The sequence below is a fragment of the Cydia fagiglandana genome, chromosome 3, assembly GCF_963556715.1.
Source record: "Cydia fagiglandana chromosome 3, ilCydFagi1.1, whole genome shotgun sequence".
NCBI lineage: Eukaryota > Metazoa > Arthropoda > Insecta > Lepidoptera > Tortricidae > Cydia > Cydia fagiglandana.
Window position 1 is genome coordinate 19308203 of NC_085934.1, and position 18493 is coordinate 19326695.

The following is an 18493-nucleotide window of genomic DNA, read 5'->3' on the forward strand; positions in this document are numbered from 1 at the left end:
AAATGGCAGATTACAATATAGATTCACTTTTGCAAACTATTTTTGATAGCACTGAATGTAACACTTGGAAACCCTCAGATAAAATTCAACTTATCAACAAAGAATTGGAAAAGCTTAAAGCTGACACTAGGGAGTTCCTTAGCAATGCCGACTATGACATATCGGCAATCGTTACTGAGAGCAACGAGCTGTGTGCTGAGAGTGGCGCCCTGGTGGAGGAGATGGAAGCCTGCAGGGAGGAGATAGAAGGGGAAACAATGGCTGACATCCTTCAGGCAATAGACAAACAGAATGAGCTGACCAAAGAATTACAAACCGTAAACTTTGCCATTAACCTAATCTATGATGTAGTCACTTGTGGGAACTACGTTAAAGAATTTGAATCAGGCAGGGTTGATAAAAGCTTCAACCGTGCTTGTGTATCCGTATATGACTTGCTGCAGTTTTTAGAGAACCCGGCAGAGGGGTTCACAAGCCTCGACATTTACAACACCACTAAACAAAATGCACAATTAATATTAGAGAGCCTGCTGCGTGACTTGTACACAGTATGGGATAGGATGATAGCATACAACATTAAGAGTGGGGCCAAGAAAACGGAAGTTACCATTACTTTCAACATGGAGGAGAGACTTGTTGTTGTTGATGCATTAAATGCCCTCTGCAAGTGCAAGAGACTAATGGAAAAGGTTACACATGTATCCCAGTTTCTTTTAAAAGATGTCTTAGAACCAATCATACACTTTGACTGCACGGTTTATGCAGAAACTGATGATCAAGTTAACATAACAATTAACCATAAACAGAAGAATCCTCCTTATGACAATGTCATAGCTAACTTGAGGATACTCTTCCATTTTCTGAGTAACAAATTAAACGTAGATTTTGACTATCATATGACTCTGATGACACTTATAGGTGAGACAATTGCTGTAGAATTCATTGATATACTTGTCAAAGATTGCCTTTTAGACACCATACCAAATAACTTGAATGACTTGCAAACTTATGGCAAGATAACTGCTGAAATAGAGGATTTCCAGCGGTTTCTTTCAATGGTGAAATTCTTTTATAAGGACAAATACTCATTATTAGCGTACATGAAAGATATTGACATACTGTTTGCTAATAAGTCCAGTCAGTACTTTCTCGAGACAGCACGAGCTATTATGCTGAAAGATTTGAGTGTGACAATGTCTATTGGTGTGGAAAGTATACCTGCGGACCCCGAGACACCGAGCACGTCAAAGTTAGATAAAAGTACAGAGGAGGCCTTAAAAGTGTTTGACGAGACGCTGCCTAAAAGTTTGTTCTACTTTCCCCGCTGCATGATATCGAAGACTGCTCAAGAGTTGCTGGACCTGGTGTATGTGATGATGGAGCAGGCGGTGCAGTGCTCGGACGTGGTCTCCAAGAAGCTGTACAACACAACGAGACTTGTGTTTGAGTTGTATGATGCTGTAGTACCTTACCATCATGAGAATTATCTTCAGACCATTCCTCAGTATGTTGGTTAGTATCCCAAAGCTTTTTCTCATTAAAGTATGGAAAACACTTTGGAAGGCATTTATCTAAATTAAGAGTGCTATTACATTTCGGGGTTGAGCGAGTTTAGGTATTTTACGCGCTGCGGCAGGCCGTGCGAGCTCAGTATTCCGACCCCTTCTACCACACTCGCACTACAATTATGGATTAAACATTCTTGATCCATCGCGAAGCATATTGAAATCAACCATAACAACACTAACTGTACTTAACTTATAAAGTCCTAAAACTGTTATTTGGTAAGTACGAAAATACTAAATGCAGTGCAAATGTACATAGGGGCTGTTCATAAATTACGTCATCTATTTTTGACCCCCCCCCCCCCCCCATCCCTCAAATCATCTAAAAATCATGCTTCGGATGACTCTGTTTCCTCCTACGTCATGCTACCATCATCCGATGTCCAGACCCCCCCCCCCCCTCCTCCCATTTGAAACGACGTAATTTATGAATAGCCCCATACTCGTACTTATGAACGTATATTACTCGAAAGAAATTATAGGTACTCGCTTATTTACAAGAAACAAGTTACAAGAAACTGAAGATACACAGGGTCTGATGATGGAGCTGGAAGGTGGCCACGGGTACCAGTCTATCATGTAACTAAACCACTTCGTGTTTGGGCTCGTTTGATTCGTCTCAACAAGATCTTTGACACTGAAGATACACAGGGTCTGATGATGGAGCTGGAAGGTGGCCACGGGTACCAGTCTATCATGTAACTAAACAATTTCGTGTTTGGGCTCGTTTAATTCGTCTCAACAAGATCTTTGACACAAGACAGTACTCAGGGTCTGATGATGGAGCTGGAAGGTGGTCACCATTACCAATCAACCATACAACTAAACCACATCGTGTTTAGGCTCGTTTTATTTATCTCAACAAGATCTTTGACACTAGGTGATACTCAGAGTCTGATGATGGAGCTGGAAGTTGGTTACCGGTACCAATCAACCATGCAACTAAACCACTTCATGTTTAAGCTCGTTTGACTAGTCTCAACAAGATCTTTGACACTAGGTGATACTCAGCAGAGTCTGATGATGGAGCCGGAAGGTGGTCACCGGCGGTACCAATCAACCATGTAACTAAACCACTTCATGTTTAGGCTCGTTTGATTAGTCTCAACAAGTTCTTTGACACTAGGTGATACTCAGAGTCTGATGATGGAGCTGGAAGGTGGTCACCGGTACCAATCAACCATGCAACTAAACCACTTCGTGTTTAGGCTCGTTTGATTCGTCTCAACAAGATGTTTGACACTAGGTGATAAACCAAACACGAAGCCCAAACACGAAGTGGTTCAGTTATGTGATAGACTGATACCCGTCGCCACCTTCGAGCTCCATCATCAGACCCTGAGTAGTATCTTGTGTCAAAGATCTTGTTGCGACGAATCAAACGAGCCCAAACACGAAGTGGTTCAGTTACATGGTAGACTGGTACCCGTGGCCACAGTCCAGCTCCATCATCAGACCCTGAGTACTAACTTGTGTCCAAGGTCTTGTTGAGACGAATCAAACGAGCCCAAACATGAAGTGGTTCAGTTACATGATAGCAGTGTTGGCAAAAAATCAATTCGAATTGACGATTGAGAATTGACCGATCAATTCGAATTGACGATTGACGAAACTAATTCTAAATCTACTGATTGAAGATTGACGATTACTAATCGTTAATTCAAATTGATCGGTCAATCCTCAATCGTCAATTCGGATTGACGATTACTTTGTATGTACCTACCTAATGTCCTTTTTATTTAGGCCATTTTTGTGAAACTGACCAAATGCGTTCAAAAGCGGTGTCTGAGTTTACCAAAGGTTCCGAAACATGTTTCCGACGGCTATATGAAGGATGTCCTTTTTGGAACATTTTCGGGACTTTCCTTAAAATTAACCGATAGCGTTCAAAATCGATATCTGAGGTGCCCAAAGGTTTCGAAACTTGTTTCCGAGGGAAATATTGAGAGATGTCCTTTTTTGAGACATTTCTAGAAATTACCCGATTGCGTTTAAAATCGATATCTGAGGTAAACAGACGTTTCTAAACATTTTTTCAACTGCAATATTGAAAGATGTCCTGTTTTGGGACATTTTAGTGACATTCTTTGAAAGTGACTGATTGCATTCAAAATCGATATCTGAGGTGCAAAATATGGTTTCAACGGCAATATTTAGATTCTACACTTTAGCCGCGTACTTACTTTACTACCTGCATTACACCACCCTGCTGAAAAAAGGTCATTTCTCGGTATTGCCGTCAGAAACATGTCTCGAAACCTTTGGGCACCTCAGATATCGATTTTGAACGCAATCGGTTAATTGGAAGAAATGTCCCATAAATGTCCAGAAAAAAAAGGAAACTCCGTCTGTATTGCCGTCGGAAACATGTTACGGAACCTTTGGAAATCTCAGATATCGTTTTAAAGTGCCAACGATCAATTTAAAAAAATGTCCCGAAATGGAAGGGACATCCTTCAATACTGACGCGCGAAACATTTTTCGGGACCTATGGTCGACATCGATTACGAATATGAACGTAATTGGCCAATTTCGAAAAATGTCCCTAAAAGGGACATCAGTCAATACTGACATCAGGAACATGTTTTCGAACCTCTGGGAACCTCAGATATCGACTTTAAGTCCAGTAAGTGCTTAAAAAGGACACCTTTGAAAACTAATCTTAGGGAAGGGAAAGGGACCCTAGGTTAATCTAGATTGAGAATTGATTTAATCCGAATTGAGGATTGATGCGTTAATTCCAATTGATTCAATCGGATTGACGCGTCAATCAGAATTAAATCAATTCGAATTGATCAATTCGGATTTATCAATTCGGATTGACGCGTCAATTCGATTGATCAATCCGGATTGATTTAGTTCAGATTGATGCCAACACTGCATGATAGATAAGTACCCGTCGCCACCTTCGAGCTCCATCATCAGATCCTGAGTACTATCTTGTGTCAAATATCTTGTCGAGATGAATAAAACGTGCCTAAACACGAAGTGGTTCAGTTACATGATAGACTGGTACCCGTGGCCACTTTTCAGCTCCATAATCAAACCTTGTGTATCTTCAGTGTCAAAGATCTTGTTGAGACTAATCAAACGAGCCCAAACACGAAGTGGTTTAGTTGCATGGTTGATTGGTACCGGTGACCACCTTCCGGCTCCATCATCAGACCCTGAGTACTATCTTGTGTCAAAGATCTTGTTGAGACGAATAAAACGAGCCTAAACACGAAGTGGTTTAGTTGCATGGTTGATTGGTACTGGTGACCACCTTCCGGCTCCATCATCAGACCCTGAGTACTATCTTAAGTCAAAGATCTTGTTGAGCCGAATCAAACAAGCCCAAACACGAAGTGGTTTAGTTGCATGGTTTATTGGTACCGGTGACCACCTTCCGGCTCCATCATCAGACCCTGAGTACTATTTTGTGTCAAAGATCTTGTTAAGACGAATAAAACGAGCCTAAACACGAAGTGGTTTAGTTGCATGGTTGATTGGTACCGGTGACCACCTTCCGGCTCCATCATCAGACCCTGAGTACTATCTTGTGTCAAAGATCTTGTTGAGACGAATCAAACGAGCCCAAACACGAAGTGGTTTAGTTGCATGGTTGATTGGTACCGGTGACCACCTTCCGGCTCCATCATCAGATCCTGAGTACTATCTTGTGTCAAAGATCTTGTTGAGACGAATCAAACGAGCCCAAACACGAAGTGGTTTAGTTGCTTGGTTGATTGGTACCGGTGACCACCTTCCGGCTCCATCATCAGACCCTGAGTACTATCTTGTGTCAAAGATCTTGTTGAGACGAATCAAACGAGCCCAAACACGAAGTGGTTTAGTTGCATGGTTGATTGGTACCGGTGACCACCTTCCGGCTCCATCATCAGACCCTGAGTACTATCTTGTGTCAAAGATCTTGTTGAGCCGAATCAAACGAGCCCAAACACGAAGTGGTTTAGTTGCATGGTTGATTGGTACCGGTGACCACCTTCCGGCTCCATCATCAGACCCTGAGTATCACCTAGTGTCAAAGATCTTGTTAAGACGAATAAAACGAGCCTAAACACGAAGTGGTTTAGTTGCATGGTTGATTGGTACCGGTGACCACCTTCCGGCTCCATCATCAGACCCTGAGTACTATCTTGTGTCAAAGATCTTGTTGAGACGAATCAAACGAGCCCAAACACGAAGTGGTTTAGTTGCATGGTTGATTGGTACCGGTGACCACCTTCCGGCTCCATCATCAGACCCTGAGTACTATCTTGTGTCAAAGATCTTGTTGAGACGAATCAAACGAGCCCAAACACGAAGTGGTTTAGTTGCATGGTTGATTGGAACCGGTGACCACCTTCCGGCTCCATCATCAGACCCTGAGTACTATCTTGTGTCAAAGATCTTGTTGAGACGAATAAAACGATTACACGAAGTGGTTTAGTTGCATGGTTGACTGGTACTGGTGACCAACTTCCGGCTCCATCATCAGACCCTGAGTACTATCTTAAGTCAAAGATCTTGTTGAGCCGAATCAAACGTGCCCAAACACGAAGTGGTTTAGTTGCATGGTTGATTGGTACCAGTGACCACCTTCCGGCTCCATCATCAGACCCTGAGTACTATCTTGTGTCAAAGATCTTGTTGAGATGAATAAAACGAGCCTAAATACAAAGTGGTTTAGTTGCATGGTTGATTGGTACCGGTGACCACCTTCCGGCTCCATCATCAGACCCTGAGTACTATCTTGAGTCAAATAAATACATATAGAATGTCAGGTCGTTTCAAATATTTTTAATCCTGTCCGGTAGTTTATTAAACTGTACCATTATAAATTATAATACTATAAAAACAGTGCTAGGATCAAAGTCTCTCGTTGCGGTTTACACGCACACAGTTATAGCGTTTTACACGGCGCCCGCCGCACACAATGATAAAAAACCTCGTCGTCGCCGTTGAAAATGTGCGGAGCCGACCGACACACGTCCTGCCTGTACAAGCTCTGCCGCGGCACTGAGCTGGCGAGCGCGCGTCATCGGTAATATAGAGTAGTTTTCAAAAAATTGCCAAAAAATTATAGTAGAATTTCATAAACACTAATGTATACCAACAGTATAAGCAAACGTTGCAGATTGCTTGAGTATGAAAATGACTTCGATATTAAGTAGATTTTCGTAGAAATTGACACTTGTTTCGGAGAGAAAATTGAGTTCGTTTTACTTTGATTTTCTCTTTCTCAAAGGTATGTAGGAAAAATATCGTTTGATATGCCTAAAGTACAGGGTATTAGTAATACAAAATAGCCAGGTTTAGCAGAGTAAACTTCTCAACATTTCCAAATAAGAGCTTGCCGTTCAGTGCTTCACGGGGTTTTTCGGAAACGACCATCAGAAAAAAATTCATTACTAATTTAATAAGTCCTTTTTCTAATATTTACAACGATATTTAAAAAGATAAGAAGACGCTTTTACTGGAACAAGTACTCATTGTTTCTAATAATGAGCACCAAGTCCTGAATTTCGTCGACTAGTATCATCAATTTTGCATTATTTCGACTTTTCTTGTAAGAGCGCTCTTAAGGCATAGCCATCCTGATAAAATCAATATTCATATGAATTTTGAAACTTATTACGTTATTACAATATTTTTATTTTGACTAATCATATCAATTAGTCCCTTAGTTTGGCTTTGTTAGTATACACCGTGTTTTTATTGAATTCCGTTAACTTCGGGGTATGGTTAAGTATGTTTAAGAGAACTAAATGGCATAGTTATATCTGAAAAAAAAAATTTTTTTTTGCTTTTTTTAGGAAAAAAATAAATGTAGCATATAGCGTTGTTGTAACATGGGCATTACATTTAACTCAACCAAACAATTGAAGTCTGTGACATATCAATGTCATTTCGTACATCGATCGACCGAGATTGTACTTAAGTTTAGTAGTAAATGTATGAACTCATTCTAAACACTAATCAATATGTAAACCGGCCCTAAGGCAAGTGTACACACTTGTAGAGGCCTTAGAGGAAAAAAATAAATTATTGATTATCTACGAAATGGAGTTAATTAGAATATCGGTGTCTTTGAGAAAGTTACTAGCTCAGGAATGCACCCTTGAAATTAACGGAAATCAAAAAAAACACTGTGTATAATTCCTTTAAAAAATCACTTTTGGTAGGTCGAAAGTCTAGTTACTATTAAATAGATTCATAAATTTTATGGACTGCCCTCATTAATTAATGTGAACAGTCTGTTGAGGGTTGGTGTCAATGTCATCTGAGTCCTATCCCAACTAGCAAATGTATGTGCTATAAAAGTTGAGAGCACGTTTTTGTTTTCGCTTTTTGGTGCTATAAACGGTGTAAAAACAGTCGAATAAAAGTCCTGTAAGCGTTTACTCAACGCGAAAAAGGCGCACTTATACAGACTAAAAGTGTTATAAAAATCGAGTAAGCGCTGTATAAGAAGCAAATCGATGCTGTAAGAGTTGAGTAAAAGTGGATAAAAGCGATTCTAGTGTTTTAATAGCAACGATAGTGCTTTTATTCGACTATTCGTTCTATAAACATTAGCAATTTACTATTACTCAGTGAAAGTGTTCTATAAAAGCAACCGCACTGCTTTTTCTCAGCAAAAATGTTTCGTAAAAGTAGCCGAATTGCTTTTACTCGGCATTTTGAATGTGTAAGAGTGCAGTAAATGCTTTTATTCAACTAATATGTGCTAAAAACGATCTCAGGTAAGCGATTATATTTCAATTATTTGATTAATAAGTTTGAGGCCTAATCGTCTTCACGTATCTAATAAAACAAAAAGGTACTTAAGTATTTTTTTACTGCTGTCATCCATGACATTTATTTTTACCGTGATTGTGTACATAAGTTTTTACTGTCTGTAAGTACACGTAATACAGTAAAACCTAGCGCGAAAAATACTTTATTGATAAAACCAAAGGCACTGGTTCATATATATTCATGGGCCGCCTATTTTCTTAAATTTCAATAAAAAAATATTAATTAAAATAAGTAAAAATTTGCTTACACGATCTAGTTTCTGTTATATCTCATTAATTCGACTATAAGCCGAGTAACTGCGTTTACTGCTACACTTATAGCACATGTTGTCGCCATGTTTATGGATTTATAGTCCGGTGGCCGACTGCATGAAACCCTACCTGATAAAAAAATAGAATAATCCTACTCTGTGGGGGTGACTTTTAGCAGCTTCAACTGCTCTTGGTCGGCCGTGGCTTAACTTGGCAAATTTTGCGCAAATGGCAAAAAAGTGGTACAAATATTCATCAAAAAAACAAAAGTGGTCAGCTACATCCTGTGTTGGCAGGTTCCTGTGTCCGACCGAATTTGTGGTACCACGTGAGCTACAATTTACTTCATCGAAAAATAGAATGTCACTTGTATGGTAAGATTGCTGCCATTCACATTTTTTTTAATGCGGACGGACTGCAAAAGCTATCAGGCTAAGGTGAGGCCGACCAAGACATACGTCAACAAATTTAATGTAGGTATTACAGTCAGTTTTTTACATTCTATTTTTCGATGAGGTAAATTGTAGTTGTCACGTGGTACCACAAATTCGGTCGAACACAGGAACCTGCCAACACAGGATGTAGCTGACCACTTTTGTTTTGCTGTCCTCAAAGGCAGCTATCCCACCCTGCAAGTTTCATTCTATTATACGATGGGGTTTTTTTTTGATGAATTTTTGTGCCACTATTTTGCCATTTACGCAAAATTTGCGGCCGACCAAGTGCAGTTGATGCTACTAAAAGTCAGCTACCCCTACAGAGTAGGATTTTCTATTTTTTTATCAGGTAGGGTTTCATGCAGTTGGCCACCGGACTATATTGAAACGTACAACATGGCTGACTTGTGCTGTTAATGTAGTTCAAAACTCTTTAAAAGTACTCTAAGCTGAATACATTTTGAATAAAACCTGTAAATACACTTCAGCTCCTATAACAGCGGTTTGAGCCCCATTACCCGAATTATGATATAAGCGCGCTGTTACAGCAGCATTGTTGCCAAATGGTTATTGGATTGCTTTTAATAGGCTTTTATAGCAACAGAGAAGAGAGTTGAGTAACAGTTGTATTAAAGCGCCTTATTCAGACAATTAGCTATTCTATAGCTGTTATATGATTTTAATAGAACAATTATGCTGAATAAAAGTGATTTAGTAGCGCTAATTCAGCATTTATTAAAAGGTGGAATAAAAGTGCTAAAAGATAGTGCTATAAACGTTTATACGACATGATTATAGCACTAATTAGCGAAATTTGCTAAATAGTCGAGTTAACCGCTATTATACGATATATTGGTGTTTCAACAACCGTAACTCGGCTGTTATACGATTACAGGCTGAGTAGATCAATTCTTATACGACTATTTTGCTAGTTGGGATGACTAGACAGACGGCAGACGCCGTTAACTGATTCTTGTTATGTGTGTCAGTCAGCCAGTCAATTTCAGGTCAACACAGAGTTAATAAACCTCCACAGTTACATCAACCAACTGGGCACAACTTTGAAACACAAGAGGCACAGCTTTGAAATGGTTAATTACGATACAAGTGCGGAAAAGAGGAACGACACGACGTTTTACAGTACATATGGCCCTTTAAACTTTTGACATAGTCACGAAAAGTGCTATTTCACGCACCAGTGCGGAAAAGTAGGGCCATATGTACTGTAAAATTGTTTTTTTTTCTTAATGTTACTTTCATCTTGCGTTCCAGCTTTGTTCCACAACAACTGCATGTTCCTGGCGCACCACCTGCAAACCTTCGGTGACAAGTGGCTCATCCTGATGGAAGGCCGGCGCATGCAATATCCAGTCAGCTTTGTGGACCACGTGCAGCAGCTGCGCGCTCTCGCTCACACACATCTAGCGGCGCATATGCGGCAGCAGCGCGCGCAGATACTCGACAACATACGCTCTTCTGGTAAAAAAAATCTCAGCTAGAATTTTAAGGAAAGATTTAATTTGTATGCCCCTGATTGAATTCCAACTATAACATTTGAATGGCGTCGGTATTACTAGTGATTTTTTTTTATCCACTGTTGAGACCAACCTGCATACATCGCTGTCATCGCATTGTTAGTATAATAAATAGCGCTCAGGTGCCAAATAGAATAATTAGGGTCTTAATTATTGCAGGTAAGTAGCACGTGCGGTTTTACTTAACAATAGACAAAGGATTAGCCGTCGGGGCCTATTAGAAAGCTACAAACTATAGCCCTGTACACGTATAAGGCCGTCGGACCACTGTTACTTTTTACACAGTCAACGTATTAACATATCTTCTGACATTTACATAATTTCCTCAGATCTGAACAACATGGCGATGAAGGATGTCCTCGGCGACGACGCAGAAGCCGCGATTCGTCAGAGCCTGCGGCAACTGCAACTGCTCAAGAACGTTTGGATCGGCGTGCTGCCATACAACGTGTTCACAAGGTATGGTTCATTCCATGAAAGATGGCGCTGCTTTTATATGTGGCGTTCTATGGCAAAATGTACCTTATGGCGGCTGGCGCTTACGTCGCATAGCGCCGCAATAATATTGGAGCGGCGTTAATAATAGCGTAAGCGCCAACCGCCATAAGGTACCTTTACCCGTGGGACGTCACATATGAGAAAATATTACGATAAATCAGTTTAAATCTCGCGCCAACTCTTTAAAGTTTACGTATTGTGATAGTTTGAGCGATGGTACATACGACCGATTTATTAATTAGTACCAATAGAATAGCAACATATTTCTGACTGACTGTAAGCTTTATTAGTCACAAGAGCCGTCGCCAAAAGCCGGTCCCATACAATCGAAGTCGAATGTTCATGCCAAATTGTATTTATTTCAGTTGTATGTCGTTTTAAAATGAGAGTGTAAGTTCTATTGGTTCTTGTAACACTTATGTGGTCGCAATAAGGTTCACGAGCGGTTATTAAGTTAATTTGTTCGCTGCGGCAAGGGGTCGATTCGGCCCGAAGTATGTTTAGTAAGTAAGTAAGTAAACTTTAGCTCCACTAGACTTATATCGACCGGGATATGAACCGTGATTACCTTTTGTGTCGTTTTCGAGCTCCCGATGTTACGACGCAGTTACATGCATCTCAAAATCAGCTCGAAAACAATACAAAAGGTAATCACGATTCATATCCCGGTCGATATAAGTCTAGTCAAACTAATTTAGCTCGTTGTTATACTTAACAGTCATAATTGCTTGTACTGTGACGCCATTAACCATGACTTTTCCTTTCCAGGTTGATGGCAACACTAGTGAACATGTTTGTAGAGGAGCTGATCCACCGCGTGTGCACCGTAGAAGACATCTCCATGGAGATGGCCACGCAGCTCACTGATATGTACACGCTAGTCGTGCAGAAAGCCCCGCAACTATTTCAGGTTACATGTTTGATTATTATTGTTTTCTCCAATATGCTCGGAAATGTTCACCTTACTGTAGCAAAAATAGTACGGGAAGTTCTTCGTTAATGTCAAACTCTAACTAAAAAACATCAAACTATCGCTGTCCTGTTCTAGCGGACGGGAAGTAAAAAAACACTACAGTAATAACTTATTACTGTAGTGTTTTTTACTTTTTAATAATAAAAAACGCAAACAGCCAATTATTATTGCCGCAAGCCGCTTCTACACGACCCGATCAGCTATCATTTCACGTGTATGATCGTGCGAATACTGCTTAAAAAATCAAAGATTATTTTTATATTTTTTTTAAATCTCATCCGTGTTCATAAAGCTTACATAGTTTGTCAAAGGACTTTCTCATTTCAAACACAGACAAAGAGAATCATACTATCTTTGTCTTACACTAGTACTAGCACCCAAAAGAAAAGGATGGGTGTAGTTTTCCTGGTTCTTACTGACTGAAAAGTTGGTTTGACAAACTATATTGCGCAATTACATTGAATGAACGAATATTGAATGGTACTGAATGGCAGAATAAGTTTGTGCCTTTAACTTTTAAAAATTAATTAAAGAGGGAAATTGTTTTTGACATTTTGGATGTGAAGGTTTGATTTGAGTGATGCTTGATGCTTAAATAATAATTATTTTAGCTTATTTCCTCGCATGTTTGGAGAAAAGCACTATATATGCCTCGGCAGGAATAGCAATTCGTGGATTCGTCTTCTTTGTCGGACTCCGCTTCGCGTCGTCCGACAAAATCGAAACTCATCCACGAATTGCCCTTTCCCGGCCTCTGCAATAATGTACTATTTCCTTCAGCCGTAAAGCGTCAACTTTTGGCCCACTGCGCTAAACCACTTTCTAGCTCTGTTGAACAGAAAAATAATATAAAAACATAGGGCAGTAAAAAAGAATGCTGCTTGCGCGCTCGCGCCGAGATCGTTGCGCGCTCGCGGCGACATCGCTGCGCGCTGGCGGCGAACTCGCTGCGCGCTTGCCTCGCTTTCAACTCGCTCGCAAATTGCCAGTGTGGCAGCGCCCTTATATTGCCACTTTGCTCTCGAACCGCACCATTTGTTATTCGCAAAAGCAACTTATAATTTATTTTACAGAAACCTAGCGATGTGGAAGAGCACGTCAAATCCTGGATCAAGCTTCAAGAGCTCATCTTTGTCCTTGGAGGTTCTCTGAAGGACATAGACAACCACTGGAACGAAGGCAAGGGCCCGCTGGCCGTCCACTTCAAAACAGAGGAACTCCGGAGCCTCATAAAAGCGCTGTTCCAAAACACACAGTTTAGAGCTAATTTGCTGTCTAAGATAAAGTAAATGTGTTTTATGCTATTTCAGTCATTATAATAATATTAAAATAAATATGGTGTTGATTGAATTAGTTTGACTCACAGATCATATAATACTAGTACAGATACCCAATCCCATACTAAAAACGCGCACCGTCCTAAGTTTCTTATACTTGTAGCTAATTTTTTAGTTCACAGCCACGAACTAGATGGCGTGCGGAGCCACACGGAGCTAAAAAACTCTTACGATTAACATGCGTTGAAATTGCGTTGAAATAGCCTTCTTGCGACATCTGTTGTAGCTTTGACGCATTAAACCTACGCGTCACATTTACTTTTAAGGTTTATTATCACTAGATGGCGTTTCTGATATCGGCGACATAATTAAAATTTATTTACATATTAAGTCAATTTACGATAATGAAATCAATTTGACTTTTTTGTTACTTTTTTTGTATTATTAAATTGAAGTTTGATCATGTACTTTAGTAAGGCGTCAAAGTATCGTTATAAAACACAGAGGGGCTACCGCGAAAACCGAAATTCGCAAATTGCGGGGATCTTTCTCTTTTACTCCAAAGAAGGCGTAATTAGAGTGACAGAGAAAAATGCCTGCAATTTGCAAACTTCGATTTTCGCGGTTATAGGCCTGGTCATGTTCTCATCGCTTAGGTACCTTGCTTCGACGCAAGGCCCCAACGTTGTCTGTTCTCTTTGACGGCACAGCAACTAGTATCAATTCCCTATCCTCGCTCTTTTAAAAATGCTGTTTGTCAAAAAATGACAACCATACTGTTGACAAGATGGACTTCAAATCAAGGTGTTACCGTTTTAGGTGGTGTCAAGTTGTGTATGTGTGCGTAAAAATGTATATAATAATAATTTAGCCTATATACGTCCCACTGCTGGGCACAGGCCTCCTCTCACTCGCAAGAAGGCTTGGGCTATAGTCCCCACGCTGGCCCAATGCGGATTGGGGACTTCACATACACCTTTGAATTTCTTCGCGGATGTATGCAGGTTTCCTCACGATGTTTTCCTTCACCGAAAAGCAAGTTGTAAATATCAAATGATATTTCGTACATAAGTTCCGAAAAACTCATTGGTACGAGCCAGGATTTGAACCCGCGACCTCCGGATTGAAAGTCGGACGTCATATCCACTCGGCCACCACCGCTTCATAGTCCGGGAGCCGGCTGCATGAAACAAACCTCATCAAAAAATAGAATATACCTACCCTGTAGAGGTACCTGACATTTAGTAGATTCCAACGCACTTGGTCGGCCTAGGCTTAACCTGGCAGATTTTGTACAAATGGCAAAAACGTTGGACAAAAAAACATCAAAAAAAACCTCATCGAAAAATAGAATGAAACTTGTATGGTAGGATACCTGACCTTGAGGACAGTAAAAAATAAGTGGTCGGCCTCACCTTAGCCTGGCAGTTTTTGCAGTCCGACCAGATTTATTGGGTCACGTGAGAGCTACAATTTACCTCATCGAAAAATAGAATGAAACAAACGGATTATAATAGCTAAAATAAGCCTGTTGACGTATGTCTTGGTCGGCCTCACCTTAACCTGGCAGTTTTTGCAGTCCGACCAGATTTATAAAAAAATCATCAAAAATTTTTTATCGATAAATCGTATGAAACTTGTATGGTACGATAGCTGCCTTTGAGGACAGTAAAAAAAAAATGGTCGGCCAAATCCTGTGTTTGCAGGTTCCTGTGTCCGACCAATTTTGTTGTACCACGTGAGAGCTACAATTTACCTCATCGAAAAATAGAATGAAACAAACGGATTATAATAGCTTAAATAAGCCTGTTGACGTATGTCTTGGTCGGCCTCACCTTAACCTGGCAGATTTTGCAGTCCGGCCAAATTTATAAAAAAATCATCAAAAAAAATTTATCGAAAAATCGTGTGAAACTTGTATGGTACGATAGCTGCCTTTGAGGACAGTAAAAAAAATGGTCGGCCAAATCCTGTGTTTGCAGGTTCCTGTGTCCGACCAATTTTGTGGTACCACGTGAGAGCTACAATTTACCTCATCGAAAAATAGAATGAAACAAACGGATTATAATAGCTAAAATAAGCCTGTTGACGTATGTCTTGGTCGGCCTCACCTTAACCTGGCAGTTTTTGCAGTACGATCAAATTTATGAAAAAATCATCAAAATTTTTTTATCGAAAAATCGTATGAAACTTGTATGGTACGATAGCTGCCTTTGAGGACAGTAAAAAAAATGGTCGGCCAAATCCTGTGTTTTGCAGGTTCCTGTGTCCGACCAATTTTGTGGTACCACGTGAGAGCTACAATTTACCTCATCGAAAAATAGAATGAAACAAACGGATTATAATAGCTTAAATAAGCCTGTTGACGTATGTCTTGGTCGGCCTCACCTTAACCTGGCAGTTTTTGCAGTCCGACCAGATTTATAAAAAAATCATCAAAAAATTTTTATCGATAAATCGTATGAAACTTGTATGGTACGATAGCTGCCTTTGAGGACAGTAAAAAAAAAATGGTCGGCCAAATCCTGTGTTTGCAGGTTCCTGTGTCCGACCAATTTTGTTGTACCACGTGAGAGCTACAATTTACCTCATCGAAAAATAGAATGAAACAAACGGATTATAATAGCTTAAATAAGCCTGTTGACGTATGTCTTGGTCGGCCTCACCTTAACCTGGCAGATTTTGCAATCCGGCCAAATTTATAAAAAAATCATCAAAAAAAATTTATCGAAAAATCGTGTGAAACTTGTATGGTACGATAGCTGCCTTTGAGGACAGTAAAAAAAATTAGTACAGTAGTACAAAAAAGTAAACAGTATTTAATAATGAAATGAAATGAAATGAAATGAAATGAGGTAAATTGTAGCTCTCACGTGGTACCACAAAATTGGTCGGACACAGGAACCTGCAAAACACAGGATTTGGCCGACCATTTTTTTTTACTGTCCTCAAAGGCAGCTATCGTACCATACAAGTTTCATACGATTTTTCGATAAAAAAATTTTGATGATTTTTTCATAAATTTGATCGTACTGCAAAAACTGCCAGGTTAAGGTGAGGCCGACCAAGACATACGTCAACAGGCTTATTTTAGCTATTATAATCCGTTTGTTTCATTCTATTTTTCGATGAGGTAAATTGTAGCTCTCACGTGGTACCACAAAATTGGTCGGACACAGGAACCTGCAAACACAGGATTTGGCCGACCATTTTTTTTACTGTCCTCAAAGGCAGCTATCGTACCATACAAGTTTCACACGATTTTTCGATAAATTTTTTTTGATGATTTTTTTATAAATTTGGCCGGACTGCAAAATCTGCCAGGTTAAGGTGAGGCCGACCAAGACATACGTCAACAGGCTTATTTAAGCTATTATAATCCGTTTGTTTCATTCTATTTTTCGATGAGGTAAATTGTAGCTCTCACGTGGTACAACAAAATTGGTCGGACACAGGAACCTGCAAACACAGGATTTGGCCGACCATTTTTTTTTTACTGTCCTCAAAGGCAGCTATCGTACCATACAAGTTTCATACGATTTATCGATAAAAAATTTTTGATGATTTTTTTATAAATCTGGTCGGACTGCAAAAACTGCCAGGTTAAGGTGAGGCCGACCAAGACATACGTCAACAGGCTTATTTAAGCTATTATAATCCGTTTGTTTCATTCTATTTTTCGATGAGGTAAATTGTAGCTCTCACGTGGTACCACAAAATTGGTCGGACACAGGAACCTGCAAACACAGGATTTGGCCGACCATTTTTTTTACTGTCCTCAAAGGCAGCTATCGTACCATACAAGTTTCACACGATTTTTCGATAAATTTTTTTTGATGATTTTTTTATAAATTTGGCCGGACTGCAAAATCTGCCAGGTTAAGGTGAGGCCGACCAAGACATACGTCAACAGGCTTATTTAAGCTATTATAATCCGTTTGTTTCATTCTATTTTTCGATGAGGTAAATTGTAGCTCTCACGTGGTACAACAAAATTGGTCGGACACAGGAACCTGCAAACACAGGATTTGGCCGACCATTTTTTTTTTACTGTCCTCAAAGGCAGCTATCGTACCATACAAGTTTCATACGATTTATCGATAAAAATTTTTTGATGATTTTTTTATAAATCTGGTCGGACTGCAAAAACTGCCAGGTTAAGGTGAGGCCGACCAAGACATACGTCAACAGGCTTATTTTAGCTATTATAATCCGTTTGTTTCATTCTATTTTTCGATGAGGTAAATTGTAGCTCTCACGTGACCCAATAAATCTGGTCGGACTGCAAAAACTGCCAGGCTAAGGTGAGGCCGACCACTTATTTTTTACTGTCCTCAAGGTCAGGTATCCTACCATACAAGTTTCATTCTATTTTTCGATGAGGTTTTTTTTGATGAATTTTTGTCCAACGTTTTTGCCATTTGTACAAAATCTGCCAGGTTAAGCCTAGGCCGACCAAGTGCGTTGGAATCTATTAAATGTCAGGTACCTCTACAGGGTAGGTATATTCTATTTTTTGATGGGGTTTGTTTCATGCAGCCGGCTCCCGGACTATCACGTATATGTGTGCTCTTTTAGGGATGTGAAATGTCGATTTTAATCATGTTATATATTGATAAACGCTACACAGCGGAACGAAATAGCGATTAATTGAAGCTTCAATAAGTATCTTCGTAAAACATAAACAGCAAGATGGATTCACATTGTTAATCGTCATAGAAGGTAGCATCCTATAGAAGTAGTATACGCGTGCCTCCGTGAGGGACTAAACCATAGATATAATATATACTTAAAGATTACGTCTAAGCGAGCTGTCACTTTTACCACTTTTGTTTTAACAATGTAACTCCACCTTGCTGTAGCCATGTCGATAAAGTCATATCGATAAACTATCGACATATCTTGCAATTTTAATTTTACTTCAAAGGTTTAACGATACCTAAAATGAACAAAAACGCTTTTATTCTTTATTGTGGTTATCAGATCACAATTTTATCGTCACGCCCCAGCAGGGAAGGGAAAGTTCAGATATTTAGTTAAATACATAAATACCTACTAAAATATGTGTCCCACAATAATTGAATTGTTTTATTATATTATATATTATCCATTAGCATTTCAATTATGTTTATGTTTAACGAAGATATTGAAGCTTCAATTAATAGCTATTTCGT

The 18493-nt window shown here is 39.6% G+C and overlaps 1 protein-coding gene across 1 annotated transcript; it reads left to right on the forward strand.

Moving 5' to 3' along the window:
- Positions 1 to 2: 2 nt before the first annotated feature.
- On the forward strand, positions 3 to 13392 carry LOC134680278 (centromere/kinetochore protein zw10 homolog). Its single transcript, XM_063539378.1, has 5 exons — positions 3 to 1512; positions 10309 to 10515; positions 10901 to 11030; positions 11838 to 11979; positions 13116 to 13392. The coding sequence occupies exons 1-5, from the start codon at positions 3 to 5 to the stop codon at positions 13329 to 13331; spliced, it is 2205 nt and encodes a 734-aa protein (XP_063395448.1). The 3' UTR covers positions 13332 to 13392.
- Positions 13393 to 18493: the final 5101 nt, after the last annotated feature.

What these genes read in the sequence shown, in the direction of transcription:
- LOC134680278 (XM_063539378.1), top strand. Translation starts at nt 3, where the DNA reads ATGGCAGATTACAATATAGATTCACTTTTGCAAACTATTTTTGATAGC. An exon ending in GACCATTCCTCAGTATGTTG is followed by an intron (nt 1,513 to 10,308) that starts GTTAGTATCCCA and finishes CTTGCGTTCCAG; the next exon opens with CTTTGTTCCACAACAACTGC. An exon ending in CCATACAACGTGTTCACAAG is followed by an intron (nt 11,031 to 11,837) that starts GTATGGTTCATT and finishes TTTCCTTTCCAG; the next exon opens with GTTGATGGCAACACTAGTGA.